This window comes from Eurytemora carolleeae, unplaced genomic scaffold (assembly GCF_000591075.1).
Source record: "Eurytemora carolleeae unplaced genomic scaffold, Eaff_2.0 scaffold222, whole genome shotgun sequence".
NCBI lineage: Eukaryota > Metazoa > Arthropoda > Copepoda > Calanoida > Temoridae > Eurytemora > Eurytemora carolleeae.
Window position 1 is genome coordinate 283,807 of NW_019396176.1, and position 16,880 is coordinate 300,686.

General features: G+C 33.0%; 1 protein-coding gene across 1 annotated transcript in view; it reads right to left on the reverse strand.

The window, feature by feature from the left end:
- The window catches only part of LOC111697259 (nuclear pore complex protein Nup155), a gene marked incomplete at its 5' end in the record, with an annotated part of 28,669 nt that extends 12,876 nt beyond the window's left edge, over positions 1 to 15,793 (reverse strand). Inside the window, 25 exons of the mRNA XM_023467187.1 lie at positions 207 to 302; positions 1,010 to 1,076; positions 1,366 to 1,441; positions 1,935 to 2,002; positions 2,628 to 2,668; positions 3,160 to 3,348; positions 3,661 to 3,708; positions 4,114 to 4,344; positions 4,657 to 4,673; positions 5,318 to 5,430; positions 5,845 to 5,888; positions 6,126 to 6,210; positions 6,777 to 6,876; positions 7,395 to 7,500; positions 8,115 to 8,254; positions 9,713 to 9,780; positions 11,702 to 11,817; positions 12,597 to 12,650; positions 13,080 to 13,137; positions 13,412 to 13,522; positions 13,704 to 13,800; positions 14,017 to 14,086; positions 14,656 to 14,808; positions 15,475 to 15,559; positions 15,705 to 15,793. Of these exons, the coding sequence (XP_023322955.1) occupies positions 207 to 302; positions 1,010 to 1,076; positions 1,366 to 1,441; positions 1,935 to 2,002; positions 2,628 to 2,668; positions 3,160 to 3,348; positions 3,661 to 3,708; positions 4,114 to 4,344; positions 4,657 to 4,673; positions 5,318 to 5,430; positions 5,845 to 5,888; positions 6,126 to 6,210; positions 6,777 to 6,876; positions 7,395 to 7,500; positions 8,115 to 8,254; positions 9,713 to 9,780; positions 11,702 to 11,817; positions 12,597 to 12,650; positions 13,080 to 13,137; positions 13,412 to 13,522; positions 13,704 to 13,800; positions 14,017 to 14,086; positions 14,656 to 14,808; positions 15,475 to 15,559; positions 15,705 to 15,793 (2,322 nt within the window). The remainder of the gene's footprint in view (positions 1 to 206; positions 303 to 1,009; positions 1,077 to 1,365; positions 1,442 to 1,934; positions 2,003 to 2,627; positions 2,669 to 3,159; positions 3,349 to 3,660; positions 3,709 to 4,113; positions 4,345 to 4,656; positions 4,674 to 5,317; positions 5,431 to 5,844; positions 5,889 to 6,125; positions 6,211 to 6,776; positions 6,877 to 7,394; positions 7,501 to 8,114; positions 8,255 to 9,712; positions 9,781 to 11,701; positions 11,818 to 12,596; positions 12,651 to 13,079; positions 13,138 to 13,411; positions 13,523 to 13,703; positions 13,801 to 14,016; positions 14,087 to 14,655; positions 14,809 to 15,474; positions 15,560 to 15,704) is intronic.
- Positions 15,794 to 16,880: the final 1,087 nt, after the last annotated feature.

Sequence of the window (16,880 nt, forward strand, 5' to 3'; positions counted from 1 at the left end):
AGGCATAGGAATTCTACGCAAATTGAAATCAAAATGCCACGAAAAGTTCTTGATATAAAAAATATTGACGTAGACAATTTTCAAGCTAGAAAATCATATTCTCATCATTATGTTTAAAGGGTACCGTTGTGAATCTTTGAATAAAGGGTCAGATAAAATAACAAGTCTCTTTAAAACATATTTGAAGCCGGTCAAATCCGGTTTACCTGTAAACTATGAAGAACTAGTTCTCTTAGCATAAGCATAGACTGCTGTTCTCTTAACAGGGCATCCTGTTGTCCCCGTTGTTGAACCTGACTACCCTAAACAATAATATCACCAGGTTAGGAGGCGATGAGTAGAGAAAGTAACGGTGTAAGAGTATTTGTTTTCTAGAATTACCTTAACCCCAGCCATCCTTAAAATCATAAAGGGAGTGTCTGACTAGACATGATAATTGAGTTGAGAATGCAGTAAGACTTTTTACGGTTTATATTTATTTAGACCGCAAATTCAATCTTTAAAATCCGTATAAATTGTCCATTTTAGAGGGATGATTTTGAGAATCCGTTGTTAAAAATTGTTTTAATGATTATACTAAAAACCTACCTCATCAGCTTTACAGGTAGCTATTAGACTATGCTAGCAACCTCGTCAAATATACTTGACTAGCTTTTAAATCAATTTAATCTAATTTTACTTTAAATCAATTTTTATAAAACCGATTTTTTAAAATCATCCCTCCAAAATGGACGATCAATGAGGACAAGATTGAATTTGCACTCTTACTCAACAAATAGGCACAGTAAAAAAGTCTGATAAGTCTAAAATGAAATAAAAAAATGAAAATAAAAAATTTCTCTAAAATGCTGCATTCTGAGCTTAACTACGATGTCTAGCCAGACACTCCCTTTAAAGAAAAAAAAATGATTCCCAATCTTTCCAAAAATATTAAATAAGTGAACCTCTAGGATTAGCATATATCGGGGATTAAAGATTGGCGCAACGGGAGAAGTATTGTAAAGTATACCTGAACCTGTTGAATCTTCCTCTCTCTAGCAGAGGAAACCAGATTAGTGTTTTCATCCAGGAACTTTCTAGAAACATATATAAAATAAATAAATAGATAGATAGATACAGATAGATAGTTAGATAGATACAAAAATAGATACATAGATAGCTAGATAGATCAGATAAGATTTGGGAAGGATTTGTCCCCCCCCCCCATCTTTAAGAGTTTATATACTGGGGAAAAAGTTGTTTAAAGAGAAAGGGGGGATACTTTTAAAGAAATATGTTAATATTTAGTATATACGTAGTACGTACGTAACCCCTAGATTAATTCAAAGGATGGGGGGGGGGAGGTTATTTATGATGCTGTATTGCCTGATATTATGAAGATGTGAGATAATGAACTCAAGTTCTGTACCCGACACCAGAGATTTCAACTCATTACCATCTCCTGGACACAGGGGGAAATGTTAATATCTTTTTAGCGATGTCTTTTGGAAACTCCTGAAATTTTTGTTACATTTTTCGTCGTCGTTGTTAAATAATTAATAAAAATAAGACAATCTGAGAAAATTAAGATCGATTTTGCACTCTTACTCAGCAATTATACACCGTAAAAAAGTCATATCCTAATTTTTTTCTCTATAATACTGAACTCTCAGCTCAAATATATTTCTAGGTATCTTTTGAGATCTATTTTGATCTTCTGGAATCTTTTGAATATCATGATAATCAAATCAACTCATACTTTGCAGGGATGGCTCCTTAATGAGGATTTGAGTTTCAAGTTTTGTACAATTTACATATTCAGGGTTTTCAGTCCGATCTCACGGTTCTACCAATATATGAAAACTAGGAGTTACTAGACTAGACTACGTACTGATGTTCATTTTATTTTATGAGAGTTCCTGTTATAGACCATTTTTTTCTCACGACCACTGTACCTTTAAGAAGGGGAGAAGACCAGACAGGACGCAAAAGCCGAGATACATACAAATACAGGCCATTGTGTCTAAACATTAGATAGATAGATCAATTCATTAATCAATTAATCTATAAGGGAAATAATTAACAAATGAACAAAAATTAAATAAAAGGATGAATGAAAGGATAAATAAAATTTGAATGAAAAGATTACTGAAAGTTATAATGTCAAAATGAATAAAATGAATAGAAAAAAAATGAAAGAAAGAATCAAAGGATGATTGAAAGAATGAAAAAGGATGAGAGGATGAATGAAAGAAACGATGAAAGGAAAAAAGGATAAATGAAAGAAAGAAAGGATGAAAGGATGAGTGAAAGGATGAATGAAAGAAAGAAAAAGAATGAAAGGATGAATGAAAGAAAGAAAACGGATGAAAGGATGAATGAAAGAAAGAAAGGATGAAAGGATGAATAAAAGGATGAATGAAAGAAAGAAAACATGAAAGGATGAAAGAAAGAAAGAAAGGATGAAAGGATGAATAAAAGGATGAATGAAAGAAAGAAAACGGATGAAAGGATGAATGTAAGAAAGAAAAGATGAAAGGATGAAAGGATGAAAGAAAGAAAGAAAGGATGAAAGGGTGAATAAAAGGATGAATGAAAGAAAGAAAAAGGATGAATGCATAAATTAAAGAATGAACAATGAATAAAACCTGAATGAGAATTGTATCTCAGCCTGAGGTTGATGAAATCCCTGGAATTCAAAGAATTATTTCCATTTTTTAAATTTAAATCCAGTAGTGGATGGGAGGTTCAATATCTGATCTGGTTTGGTTAGCGATCACTTACAAAATTGCCCAAACTTCTTCAACTTGTTTTGATATAACACCTTAGTGAGTTTTTCTTCTAAACCCCACCCCCTCCATATCTTTTTTCTAGTTTAAGTTAAGATTTCAGCGAATATAAATGAACTTGTAGGTTTTAAAAAAGCCGGACTTCAGAGACGAATGAATATTATTTAGCCTATTTTTTAATTCATGGATACTTGCAGTTTTTCATTTAATTTGGTCTTGTTAAATGTTTCCGTTATAAGAGCATTATAAGACAATGTTTAAGGCATAAGACCAAATGTACCCTTCTGGAAAGTTTTAACTCGTTATTAATGTCTCATCCTTGGTGGATGATCCTTTATGTAGACGAGTAAATGGTAGATTATCAGTCAAATATAAAATAATATTTTTCTTCCTGAGCTTGGTAAGAGTATGAAGGTTGAGAACTAGGAGAAGAGTAGGGCTGAGCTACAGGTCCAGGTGTAGGATAAGACTGTACTCCGGGTCCTGGTGAGGAGTAGGGTTGTACACCAGACCCGGAGAAGGATTGAACTCCAGGACTCCCGGGGGCAGGAGTTGACATCATGTGCGGATGAAATGTAATCTGCACAAAAATAATAATCGTTTAATACATTACTTTTCATTTTACTGAATTCAATAAGTAACTTGTGCGTTCATGCTGCTACAGAGACAATGAAGGAAATGACCAATATTTAACCCCTTTACAGATAGAAAACCACCGATATCAGCCTCATTATTAAGCAGATAGGGGTAGTACCGTTGTGAATAGGATTTGCCACTCTATCAATGGAGGATCACTTGAAATTGCGTCTACAGTCACAAACATTCTACCTGAGGAGGAGATGATATATATCCAGGGGAATTCACCTGGAACACCTCCTACATAATATTCTACCTGAGGAGGAGATGATATATATCCAGGGGAATTCACCTGGAACACCTCCTACAAAATAGTTTACTTAGATTGTTTTCAAAGTGTTTTTCTGATTTAGTTAATGTGATGAAATGATTTTTTTATTCAATTCATGAAAAGATTTTGTTAAAAACAAAACCGAGTTTTAATTGCCATTTATTTTTATCAAACTAAAAATTACTTAATCAATGTTGCTTAAATTTAAAAATGTATTTGTCATTGTGCGAATGAAATGGTTAATTTTAAAGATGTTATGTCATATTAAAAGAGAAATTGTATGCACTTTCAAAATTTTCAAATACTTTCGATTAATTTCCAAGTTATCGCGACTTTTTAAAATAGATCGGTTATTTTCGAAGAGATATGTTAACTATTGTAAACATCTGTAATTTTACTGATAAAATTAGTCATTTATAAAAAATTGGTTTTAACTACCTTTGTCATATTAGGTTGGAACTGAGACTGATATCCTGAAAAGGTGTTCCCCTGGAACCCTTGAGGACTTTGGAACCCAGGCTGGTATCCCTGGGAACTCTGATACCCTCCCTGGAACCCCTGTTGTCCCTGGAACCCTGGATTGGGTCCCTGGAGCCCCTGACCCCCTGGGAACACTAGTTTAGATTCTCCTCCGTACAACAGTAAAGCTCTTGTTGACCATTCAGATACCTAGACAACGGATATTGATAAGATAATATTTTTATTCTCTTTTCTGTTCATTAGTTTCTAAACATTGCTTAATCTGTGTATATATATAAAATATATATATTAGTGATGGGTAAATATTTAGGATATTATTTTCAAAGATTTGGAGGGAAGGAAAAAATATTGGACTTTTTTATGCTTTTAACACAAACACAAAAACTATTTAAACCTAAAAATCATTTAGTCATCGAAAAATAACCTAAATCATTCCTAATATAAATATTTTTAGGAAAACATATACCTCTGTGCAGTGGCCTGTATTAGTGGTGAAGTTACGTATCTATCTAGTATAGATGATAAGGTTGCTAGTATAGTCCTAAGACTTTGCAAATTAAAAAGACGAGGCATTACACATTTATTTGACTGTTGTGGACACAGTTGTATTTTGACGTCATTGGTTATTTTAGTTGTTTAAGAGTCTAGCGATCGACATTAAAACCTTAGATTTAACGCAATTGTGAATGTGTTGTGCTAAAAGTTAACTAAAATTAATGACATCAATTTGTTTTTTAAAATTTATCTTATCATTTGTTGGATATGAGGATCGTCTGGTGAATTATAGCTGAAATTGTGATAAAATTACGCATCTCTTTTGAATCAAAAATAGCCGATAATTGTTGGTGAAAATTTTCAGATGTCGTCAAATATTTTTCTAAGGTTCTATGGAATGGGATTTTAGGCGATGAAAAAGCGAGGAGACCATAAATTTCTAATATTTCATTTGTACGGTAAATAAATTTTGTGTAAATGTCTTCGGTTTAATATTAGGCAAAGAAATAATATCGCTTAATGTATTAATCTTACTCTTCACGTGATTTATGGGGGACTTTGTTTGGAAAATATCAACCATTGAAGAAAAAATTAACACAGAAAGTTTCGTTATTAAAACGTCAACAGCATACAAATGTACTGGATTATTAGAGAAGACGACANATAGCTGATGAGGTTGCTAGTATAAGAGCTGTAGCTACTGCCTGATCAGGTCCCTGGAGGCTGAAATACATCTTCACTGGTTCAGATTCAGGGCCTCCGCATTCAATCAACAATTGCCTTGGAAGAAAAGATAAAGTACATTTCGAGAAAATTTTGGCAGATTTATCAACTCCTGAAATTATTCAGTATATTTTACTTGAAGAACCGAATCCAGCAGATTATCTTCAAGCTAAATAGTATTTTCAAGTAATCCTCTATTTATGTCAAATTCACAACGACAATATTTCAACCCTTTTCCGGATGATTGAGATATTCTCAGTTTTCTGGGTAAAAATTATATTATTTAGGAATTATGGTTTCTCCATAAGTGACGTGCGGTTTTACGCTGCAGAGGCAATGAAGCCAATACGTTTCAATGTACAATAATATTACCGATGTGAACCAGACATGCCACTCTTCTCTTAGAGAAACACTTGAAATTTAGTCTACAATCCCTTGAATCCCTAAATTCTCGTCAATCCCTTATTTTACCTGAGACAATCCACAGGACGAAGCGCACTGATAATCAGAGCCCCCTGACAAATAGACACAATTCAGTCAAATGACTAAACACATAAAACTTCACATTCAATACAAAGATATTTGAATTTGATTTTACTCTGGGCTACGGCTAGAATACGTACTGGGACCGAGCACTACGTCTAGAACATAAGTATCAATTTGGGAATTTACAAATTGGGAAGTTTCCACTTGAGAAAAAGCATAACATCAATTTTCATATTATGTAGCTTGCGAGGCAGTTGTTTACTAACCTGGGCGGAGAGAACAACTATCTGCCTGGGCGGAGAACAGTGCTGAATAATGGCGGAGGGCGGATCACGACCGTTTAAGGAACTCCTTCATAAACAAATATATTAGATTTTACAATATCAATTCCATTATTATCTTAATATTTTCATTTGTCATATTTTTAAACTTTTTGTATTGAGACAGTCGGACCTCACGTTGAAAAGCTGTTTATTTAATTATCAGCGGAAGCTTATGATTCGTGGAACAAAAAGAAGTAGATAAAATAGCTACGCCTAGTTAAACTTCTTGTACCAACTAGATCAAATTGAAACAACATCTCTTGATCTCAGCGGCAAAAGAGAGTTAAACATGACGTGGCAATTAAAACAACTTAGATTTCTCATTCAGAAATTCATACAACGCACTGACTTACTTTTTTTGTTAAACTACTAAATAAAAATTAATAATAAAATAAATGAATGAAAAGTAGCAATACGAGTAACAGTTCAGCTACTTCTCGCTATTCTGACTAAAATTTAACGATTTGTTATTAAAATAAAGTATATATTTGAACCTGTATAGATTGACCAGCTGTGACTGCTCTGATAAAGTATATATTTGAACCTGTATAGATTGACCAGCTGTGACTGCTCTGATAAAGTATATATTTGAACCTGTATAGATTGACCAGCTGTGACTGCTCGGATACTTCATGAATAGCCCAGGTGTGTCCTTCAACAGGAACTATGCTATGGCTCTCCATCAAACTGTTTCCTGGAGAATAAACAAGAATTAATTGAGATCGTAAATATCTAATTTTTTCGAAAATTTGTTTAATCTCATAAAAAAGTTATTGAACTGAAAATTGGATAACACCGTCTGGAAATGAAGGATAAAATAATAAAGTTTTAATCTAATTTTTTAGTACAAGAATATTTCTCTGAAAAGCACCCATTACAAACAAAAAAATCTATCAAAATCATCAAGAGTTCAAACTTTTTTAATTTAGCTTTGGAATGATAAATAATTTGGTAAAAAAAGCTTCACAATAGTGTAAGAATTAATTTTTAAAAATCTACCAGATATGAGATAAATCAACTTTTGCGAAAAAGTGGTTGTTTATGATTTTATTATCATTTAAAATGAGAATTTGCGAATTTGTTTTACAAAATGTTAGCCAATATTATTTTACTAACTTATCCCAAGGGACAGTTTAGTAACATAACATCCCGTCATTTGTGGAATCATTGAGTGACTGGTATTGTTCCTGAGAATGAGATAATATATTTTACCTCCTGGTGGTAAACATCCGTTCCAAACCATCCAAAGTACATCAGCTGCTTCCACAGGACTAGAAGCCAGCAGGGTCAACCCAGACAGGTAAAACCCACTATGCACCTAAATACAGAGTACTTTAAATAACATAAGATTTTTACCTCCACGAGATACAAAATCGGATAAAAGAGGGGAAAAATAATTTTTAAAATGATCAGTCTACCCTCTATAGGCTCTACTCCATCATATTTCTCAATCAAATTTCGGAATAAAAATTAGCGGGGGGATATTTTACTTTAAAAAGAACTTAGAAACACTTTCGATATGAAAAAGCTGAATTCATATTTATCTTTTACAGGATGTATCCTATACGTATACAATACTCATACTAAATAATATTAAAAATGTAGGGTTTACAGTTTCCAAGTTTCATTATGGTTCAATATACCACTAATAATAATATAAAGATCTAACACTAAACCCCAGACCGCCCTCAGAGTATAGCGCATAGACATTAGACATGCAACTTGCGACCCGGGATCAAAAATATAATGATCTATCTACAGCCGGTTAAACCCTGAATAACGGAGTTACTCTCTAAATTCATTAACTATTACCTAAATCCTCATAGATCTTTAAACTTAAATCGATGATTCAGGATTTGAACTGGTGGTAAGTAGATCAACGACTTCTCACAAATCAAACGGAATCAATGGTTTACATGAACTAAATAATACCTTGGTTGGTTTCTGTGGAGGAGCTGAGGGAGCAAAGCCTGGGGGTAGGCGGACATGAACCAGCTTCAGTGTATAGGGTCGAGATACAGGATTGTTTTCTCCAGGGTTCCTGGTAGATAGGTATAGACGGGAACCTCCTCCTGGTAACCAATAGATTCTTTTAAAGTAATTTTAAGTAAACTTACATTAGAAGAATTACGCCAAAAACTAGCAAACTTGCTAAAAAGCTTACAAAAGCTTGGAACTTTAAAATGGAATACCTTTAATCCCAACTGCTTAATCCGAATATCTAATGTGGACACTTTTAATTTCTTGCTTAATCCACTCTTTTTTAAATATAGAACAGAAAAATCAAAAACCGATTTTTCAAAATTAGAGAGTCCCTCCCGTTTCTGATGCGCGACTCTGATTGGTTGAATTTTAAACACTTTACAGGATACAATCAATGTCAACACACAGCTGCAATCCCATGAACTATCAACGCCAGTACTACTGGGTGCGATCTTCAGGAGGGAGCTAAATTTTTTTTCTCTTTCCAGGGGGGGGGGGCTCAGCACCCGTTGGGGCCTGAATACCCCCTGAAATCAATAGATGGGCCCTGAATACGCCTCTTGTAAGCTATCAGTGTCAATACTGACAGTAGCAAGTAATAGATCAATGTCTCAAACAGGACACAATCCAAACGGCTGCAAACCCGTGAATTATCAACGCCAGTACTACTGAGTGCGATCTCATTAGCTATTGGTGTAAATACGGACGCTAGCAAGTAATAGATCAATGTCTCAAACAGGACACAATCCAAACGGCTGCAAACCCGTGAACTATCAACGCCAGTACTACTGAGTGCAATCTCATTAGCTATTGGTGTAAATACGGACGCTAGCAAGTAATTGATCAATGTCTCTCAAACAGAACACGATCCACACAGCTGCAAACCTGTAAACTATCAACGCCAGTACTACTGGGCGCGATCTCATTAGCTTAGGATGTCCACACAGACACTAGCAAGTCAGTCGATCAAGCCAATTCTCAAGGCAACGATATCTTATTCGTATGTTTCAACGAAACCAAATTACTCTACCTGTAATCAAAGCGGAGTTTTTTATCAACTGATTTATTTGGGATTTATATGTTACGTTAAAAGTTAAAGTTAATGATGTAATTACAATTCCTACGTCGTTCATCACATAAGTAAGACAAAAATGTTACGTATTACAGCACAGTTTAAATAGGCGCAATTAAGATGTAGGTCGTTATAATTCACATGATTTGGGCTTAATATGTTACGTATTCATTTGATTGATTTTGGTTTTACGTAAAAGTTTATAAACGTAGATAGTTAATAGTGTACAACGTACATCAGGTTTACCAAGATATCATGTTTATCCAATATTTATTACACAGGTACAAGATTAAGTTAGTCTCAAGATTAAAAAAAGATATCGATATCCACTATTCTAAAGTTCCCAACTCAGCTCAGATCTCATAATTTTAAATCTTAGAACATATCACAATCTTTTATTATAATGTTATAATGTTATAATAGTTAATATTTCAATAAAAATGGGTTTAAACATAGAAAATCTAGTTGAATTTACCTGTGATTGCCAGGAGATGAATATTATCATCTTCAGTAGAGGAAACAGGGGCAATATAGATGATAGGCCTTAATTAATAATATATTATTTTAACTAAGAAATATAGAGAAATGACTAAATTTTAGGGTGCTGTGTGCCCATCTTCATTTCCAATTGTGAACATTTTCTCTCCGTATACATTATAAAACAAAATTTCGCGAATTTCTAAAAAAATGTCAGTGATTTTCAAAATCAATTTTTTTTAGAGGCGAAGGGAATGGTGGAGCTGTCCTATTTTGTGACTGCTCTGATAAAGTATATATTTGAACCTGTATAGATTGACTAGCTGTGACTGCTCTGATAAAGTATATATTTGAACCTGTATAGATTGACCAGCTGTGACTGCTCGGATACTTCATGAATAGCCCAGGTGTGTCCTTCAACAGGAACTATGCTATGGCTCTCCATCAAACTGTTTCCTGGAGAATAAACAAGAATTAATTGAGATCGTAAATATCTAATTTTTTCGAAAATTTGTTTAATCTCGTTGTGGACACAGTTGTATTTTGACGTCATTGGTTATTATAGTTGTNATGGGTATGCTTGGTTGATCATAATTGATCTATTTTGATTGCTTTAATCAATAAAACATATTATTTGATAAATATCCTACTAGTGTTGTAATTATAGTAACAAACAAAGGTTTTGTCTGGGTTCCTAGCATTCATTTGATTTAAATAGAGCCATAGTTGGAACCTTTTATATTTGTCGAGGTCATTAAAGATCATAAAAGGGCAATAAAGGTCATTAGAGGTCATTAAAGGTCATCAAATAGTACATCTCCACCATCCCCTTTAAGAAATCATCCGTAAACCTTCCCTGTGGTCCCACAAAAAAAATTGGGCTTGATCGGTTCAGCCGTTTTGACGTTTAATGGATACAAACAGACAGACAAACAGGCAAGCAATGTGTAAAGATAGAAGAAAGGGGTCAAGAGAATGTTTTTTTTTAATATTTAGAAGAGAAAATATTTCTCATAAAAAAATTAAGCTAGGGACATTGAATATCGAATATATTTTGTTTTTCAGCTAAAAGAAATTGCAAAAAGTTCCATGTTAAAAACATAAAATAAAAAACATTTGAAAACCAAAGTCAAGACAGCTAAACCAACCCGGACTAAATATTTTGTGGTACGATCCCGGGGAAGTTTTGTGACCGGTCATAAGTTAAATTCTGCAAATCATTTTGTTTTATTTTGAAAATCCGCCAATAAAGACAGGAAAATCTGTGAACTTTTCATCGTTTATATTTCAAATGTACAAAAGATGGGAGCTATAAAAGCTATTACCTGAGATTATTAGTCTCTACTGTAGGTAGCAGCTATTCTGTTAAAATATACCTGAGATTATTAGTCTCTACTGTAGCAGCTAATCTACTGGAATATACCTGATATTATTAGTCTCTACTGTAGCAGCTAATCTATTAGAATATACCTGAGATTATTAGTCTCTACTGTAGCAGCTAATCTACTAGAATATACCTGAGATTATTAGTCTCTACTGTAGCAGCTAATCTACTGGAATATACCTGATATTATTAGTCTCTACTATAGCAGCTTATCTACTGGAACATACCTGAGATTATTAGTATCTACTGTAGCAGCTAATCTACTAGAATATACCTGAGATTATTAGTCTCTACTGTAGCAGCTATTCTGTTAAATATACCTGATATTACAAGTCTCTACTGTAGCAGCTAATCTACTAGAATATACCTGATATTATTAGTCTCTACTGTAGCAGCTAATCTATTAGAATATACCTGAGATTATTAGTCTCTACTGTAGCAGCTAATCTACTAGAATATACCTGAGATTATTAGTCTCTACTATAGCAGCTAATCTACTGGAACATACCTGAGATTATTAGTCTCTACTGTTAGCAGCTAATCTACTAGAATATACCTGAGATTATTAGTCTTTACTATAGCAGCTAATCTACTAGAATATACCTGAGATTATTAGTCTCTACTGTAGCAGCTAATCTACTGGATTCCTCCAGTAATCTCTGAGCAGACACGCTGGCAACCTTCTCCAATCCTTGACCTGACGGACCAAGGTCATACACCTGGGAACAGAAAATTACTGAATAAAACATTTGATTTTTATTGCTTTATCCTCAAAATAAATGGATAAAGGGGAAAAAATAAAATGAAAATATATATTGGTTATTCTTACAATTTCAGACAAATATTGTAAAGTGCTGTTTTAAACTCGAAAAAAAATATTTAAATGACAGTCCTGAATATATGTACTGCAACCGAGCATGAAAATAACAATAGTTTGTCATTAAACATACGAGACAAGTGTAAATTGTTGATAAGTACAACTTAAATTTGTTATCATAATTATTTGAAATTTGGATATTTTTAATTTGAAAATTTCCCCAAAAATACAGGGACATAAAACAGTTAATGAAGAAAAAATAGTCGTCGGTAAAATTACATATAAAACTACATATAAAACTACATATAAAACTACATATAAAACTACATATAAAACTACATATAAAACTACATATAAAACTACATATTAAACTACATATTAAACTACATATAAAACTACATATAAAACTAAATATTAAACTACATATGTAACTACACATAAAACTGCATATAAAACTGCATATAAAACTACATATAAAACTAAATATAAAACTATATATAAAACTATATATAAAACTACATATAAAACTACATATAAAACTACATATAAAACTACATATAAAACTACATATAAAACTACATATAAAACTACATATAAAACTACATATAAAACTACATATAAAACTACATATAAAACTACATATAAACGTTAAAATTGTTTTAATAGAAATTTGAAAATTACCGTAACGGTTCCCTTCTCTGTTCTTGTGTAGAGAATATTTCTGGAGTTATCAATCTGAACTCATTATCATTCAAACTTATATTCTTATCTTTTATATAATGGAGGATATTTGTCGACAAATGGAGGATAATTGTTGAAAATGGAGAATATCTGTTGACAAATGGAGAAAATGTGTTAAAAAAGATAAATGGAGAATACTTGTTGAAAAATGGAGGATATTTGTTGATAATTGGAGGATATTTGTTTATAAATGGAGACAATTTGTTAACAAATAAAAGATATATGTTGACAAAAGGAGAATACTTGTTGAAAAATGGAGGATATTTGTTGATAATGAAGGATATTTGTTGATAATGAAGGATATTTGTTGATAATGAAGAATATTTGTTGATAATGAAGGATATTTGTTGTTAATGAAGGATATTTGTTGATAAATGGAGGATATTTACTGACAAATGGAAGATATTTGTTGATGATATTTCCCTCAATTTGTAGAATTGGATCCTCCTCCGCCAAACCAAGTATTGAAGGCAATATCCAACTAAAATTAAAACAATCAGTCAATCAATCAATCAATCAATCAATCAATCAATCAAACCAACCAACCAACTAACCAACCAACCAACCAACCAACCAACGAATGAATCAATGAATCAACAACCAACTAATTAACCAATCTAGTCATGAAACAGCAGAACTTGATGAAATCGATTGCTTCCATATCTTTTCATTTTTTTTTTAATATTTTCAACCAACCAACCTATCAATTAATCAACAACAAACAATCAATCAATCGATCAATCAAGTGTTCTAACCTGAGTGCTCCACTGGAGTGATTAAGTTTCCTAGTTTTCTTCCCAAACCATCCTTCCTGGGACTGATATGCAAACTCATACAAACTCCCGTCCTTACCACCCATAAATATCCTGGAATATCAGACATTAGACAGGAATCAGGTGTCAAGAACGGTTTAAGGATCAGTATATAGGATCAGGATCGAAATTAGGATCAGGATCAGGATCAGGATCAGGATCAGGATCAGGATCAGGATCAGGTTTTGTGTCAGGGTATAACATATAAAGGGTTTGTCGACTAAATGTTCCCCACCTGCCATTGTCTGTTCCTTGAAGAGCTGTAGTAACCAGCTGCTCACATGGTAAACTGAACAGAGGTTCAGGTAGTAGATGTAACTCCTCACTAGGCCCTAGAAATAAATCATAAATAGATTGGAAAACAAACAAAATATATATTTTAATTATTTCTTTAGGAGCTAATCGGGAAATATAAAAATGTTACTTAAATTTTCGAGCTTTTTGATACTTTTTCCTAAAGCTTTCTTGCAATACGTGATTTAATTTAAAAACTGATATATATGATATGTTAATGGTATCTCTCCATTGTTTAATATATAAAATCGGACCTCCTTGTGGTGTGGTGAAGCTGACTCCTAAGAGAACTATCTCTACAGGGGTGGCAAGGCACAGCAGGTACTGAATATTAAAATAAAAATTTGGGATTTTAAATATAATCTGCAAAACTGGGCTAATACTAAGAATATTTATTTTTTGGATCGCATCCCCGGAACCAATAGTTAGGATCCGGATCCGTTGGATCCGAAAGATTTTGGCTTTCTGGATCCGGAAATCTGAGGCAAAATATCAACCAAAAACTGCAACAAAAAAAGTTTTATTCAAAACCCCAAAATCCGAACTGTTAAAAAAGAGAGATTATAAAAAATTCCTGATTTCTGAATTGCTCACCAATTTTTAACAAAAAAATAAACAAGAAAAAAATAAGAATTTTTTTTTAATATTCTTCTTTGTTAAAAAAAATGCGGTAAATCTTAAAGAAATGTTCATGAACTGGAACCAAATCCGGCTCTATTTTTTTTCCAGTGCGGATCCAGGATTCGGATACGCATGAAAATTAAATAGACCCTAAGCACTGTCCGGAGCAGGAGGGTTTATAATTTAAGAATTTATCCTTAAACATACAAATTTTCCTTCAAGATGATGTTTTTGTTGATGCAAAACGTTCAATTTTTAAAAATCCTAATAACCTTGACATGTGACTGAAGAATCCCTGGTTTGGGAGTAACCAGACACACGTTGAGGATAGTTTCTCCGAGTCCATCGAAGAATGCTAGATCCCCACCATCCTGGAACCTCCACAGGTAGATGTCGCTATCTATAGTTAACCAAGCTCGACCAACCTGGAGAAACGGAAATTATATTTTGGATTTTTAAACGCACTGTATAGTATACGTAAACGCACTGTATAGTATACGTAATTTAATAGGATGTCCGAAACATCAAACCCTAGAACATCTGTCGGATCAAGGATTAAGGGAATATTCTTATTTTCTATCTAAACAACAACATTCAATGGTAAATCAATCAATAAATCTAACAAAAACTCCATTTAATGACATCCACAATTCTCCACGTTAACCAGCAGATCAATTAAAAAAATTATATGTAATCTATCTAGCTATTGTAAACCAAGCCCAACTAAACCCGGTCAACCGGGAGTAAGAAAATTAAATAAATCAACTACATTTCTATCGATCTAGGTAATTAAATAAATACAATGAAGGAATCAATAAATCAATCAACAAATCTTCTACAAAATCAACTAATCAGCTAATCAAACAACAAATCTTCTACAAAAATCAGCTAATCAGCTGATCAATCAAAAATCTCCTATAAAATCAGTTAATCAACTGATCAGTCGACAAATCTCCTACAAAATCAGTTAATCAACTGATCAATCGACAAATCTCCTACAAAATCAGCCAATCAGCTGATCAATTAACAATTTTTCTTCAAACTAGTCAATGAATCGATGAATGGATCCCAAACTACATAAATTAACCAACCTGTGGGAAGAGTCCCATATTACAGTTGCACTGCATGTGACCAAAATGTTCTACTAGCTCTGCAGGAAGGGGAACACGTTTTACCCTACAAACAATAGTTCATGAACCATGTACCATGTACATGTAGATCATATTTCATGTACAATCAATTACATATCTGTAAAATTTATCTAAATAGTAAAATATCAAAATCATATTTCAAGGCAATAAAATATATTTTACTGGCAAACCTGGTAAACTGTTTTAATGCAAGTGCTTCAGGGCCTGGTTCAGAGAGTATTATCAAATATGACACCCAAGAGGGGGGCGGGGGGAGNTATATATATATAATATATCTGCTTTATATATATATAATATATCTGCTTTATATATATAATATATCTGCTTTATATATATAATATATCTGCTTTATATAAATAATATATAAACCACTTAGTGAGAATTCTGTAGTATTAATGGGTTCATAAATACCTGTGAGTTTCTCTGCAAGAGATCCTGAACTAGAATCTGAGCAAACAAATTTCTCGAGCTGTCTTGCTAAAAATATAATGTTGTCATGATCGTTGTTTTTAATGAAAATGCGAACAACCAATTATAAATTTGCTGATGCTATATCGATTGGACCAATACACGTTAGAACTAACGTTCAATTAAATGCACTGAAGTCAGCTGTTTACAAACCGGTTTTTAGTCCATTAGAACATATGAGTACATATAGAAGGTAATTTTTAAAATAAAATAAAAATGATAGTTCAATTTTAAAAATATTTGTTCAAAAGGTCTCCAGTCCTACTGGACGTTAATCCACATATATTAATTTAGTACAATTCATGTGACACGAATTTTCTAAAGCTTTACGAGACTCTAGATAACCCTCTGAATACAATTTCCTAATTTTCTACCTGTTTCTCAAAGGTTCGAAATACCCTTAGCGAAAATAAACATATCTGCTCGAACGTCTCGTATTAGTGGCCTATATTCCAAAACATGAATTTCTGGTTCAGAAGAAAAAAAAACAACGTGATTCCATTCATTAATGTGAATATTCAACACGTATAGAGTCCTGCTTGGTACGAATTAGATATAAAAATAAAGTGTAAATTTACGACGCGAGACAAGGATACGACGAAGCGCTTGAAATACCAAAATAAAAATACCCCCCATAAATTTACGTACCTGCCAAGTCCAGGTTGTCCGGAGAATAAACATATCCTCCATCCTCCCCAAAACTAGAAACGGTCATTTTTGGACTTTTCTGAACTCAGAAAATAGTCTGACATGATGAAACTACATATTTAAGCCCAGCACTCCAAATATGATATTATGTACTAATAGTTAATGATTAAAAAATAAATAGGGTTTACTGTTAAAACCCTTGAGAACGATTTTCGGACTCCCCCCCCCCC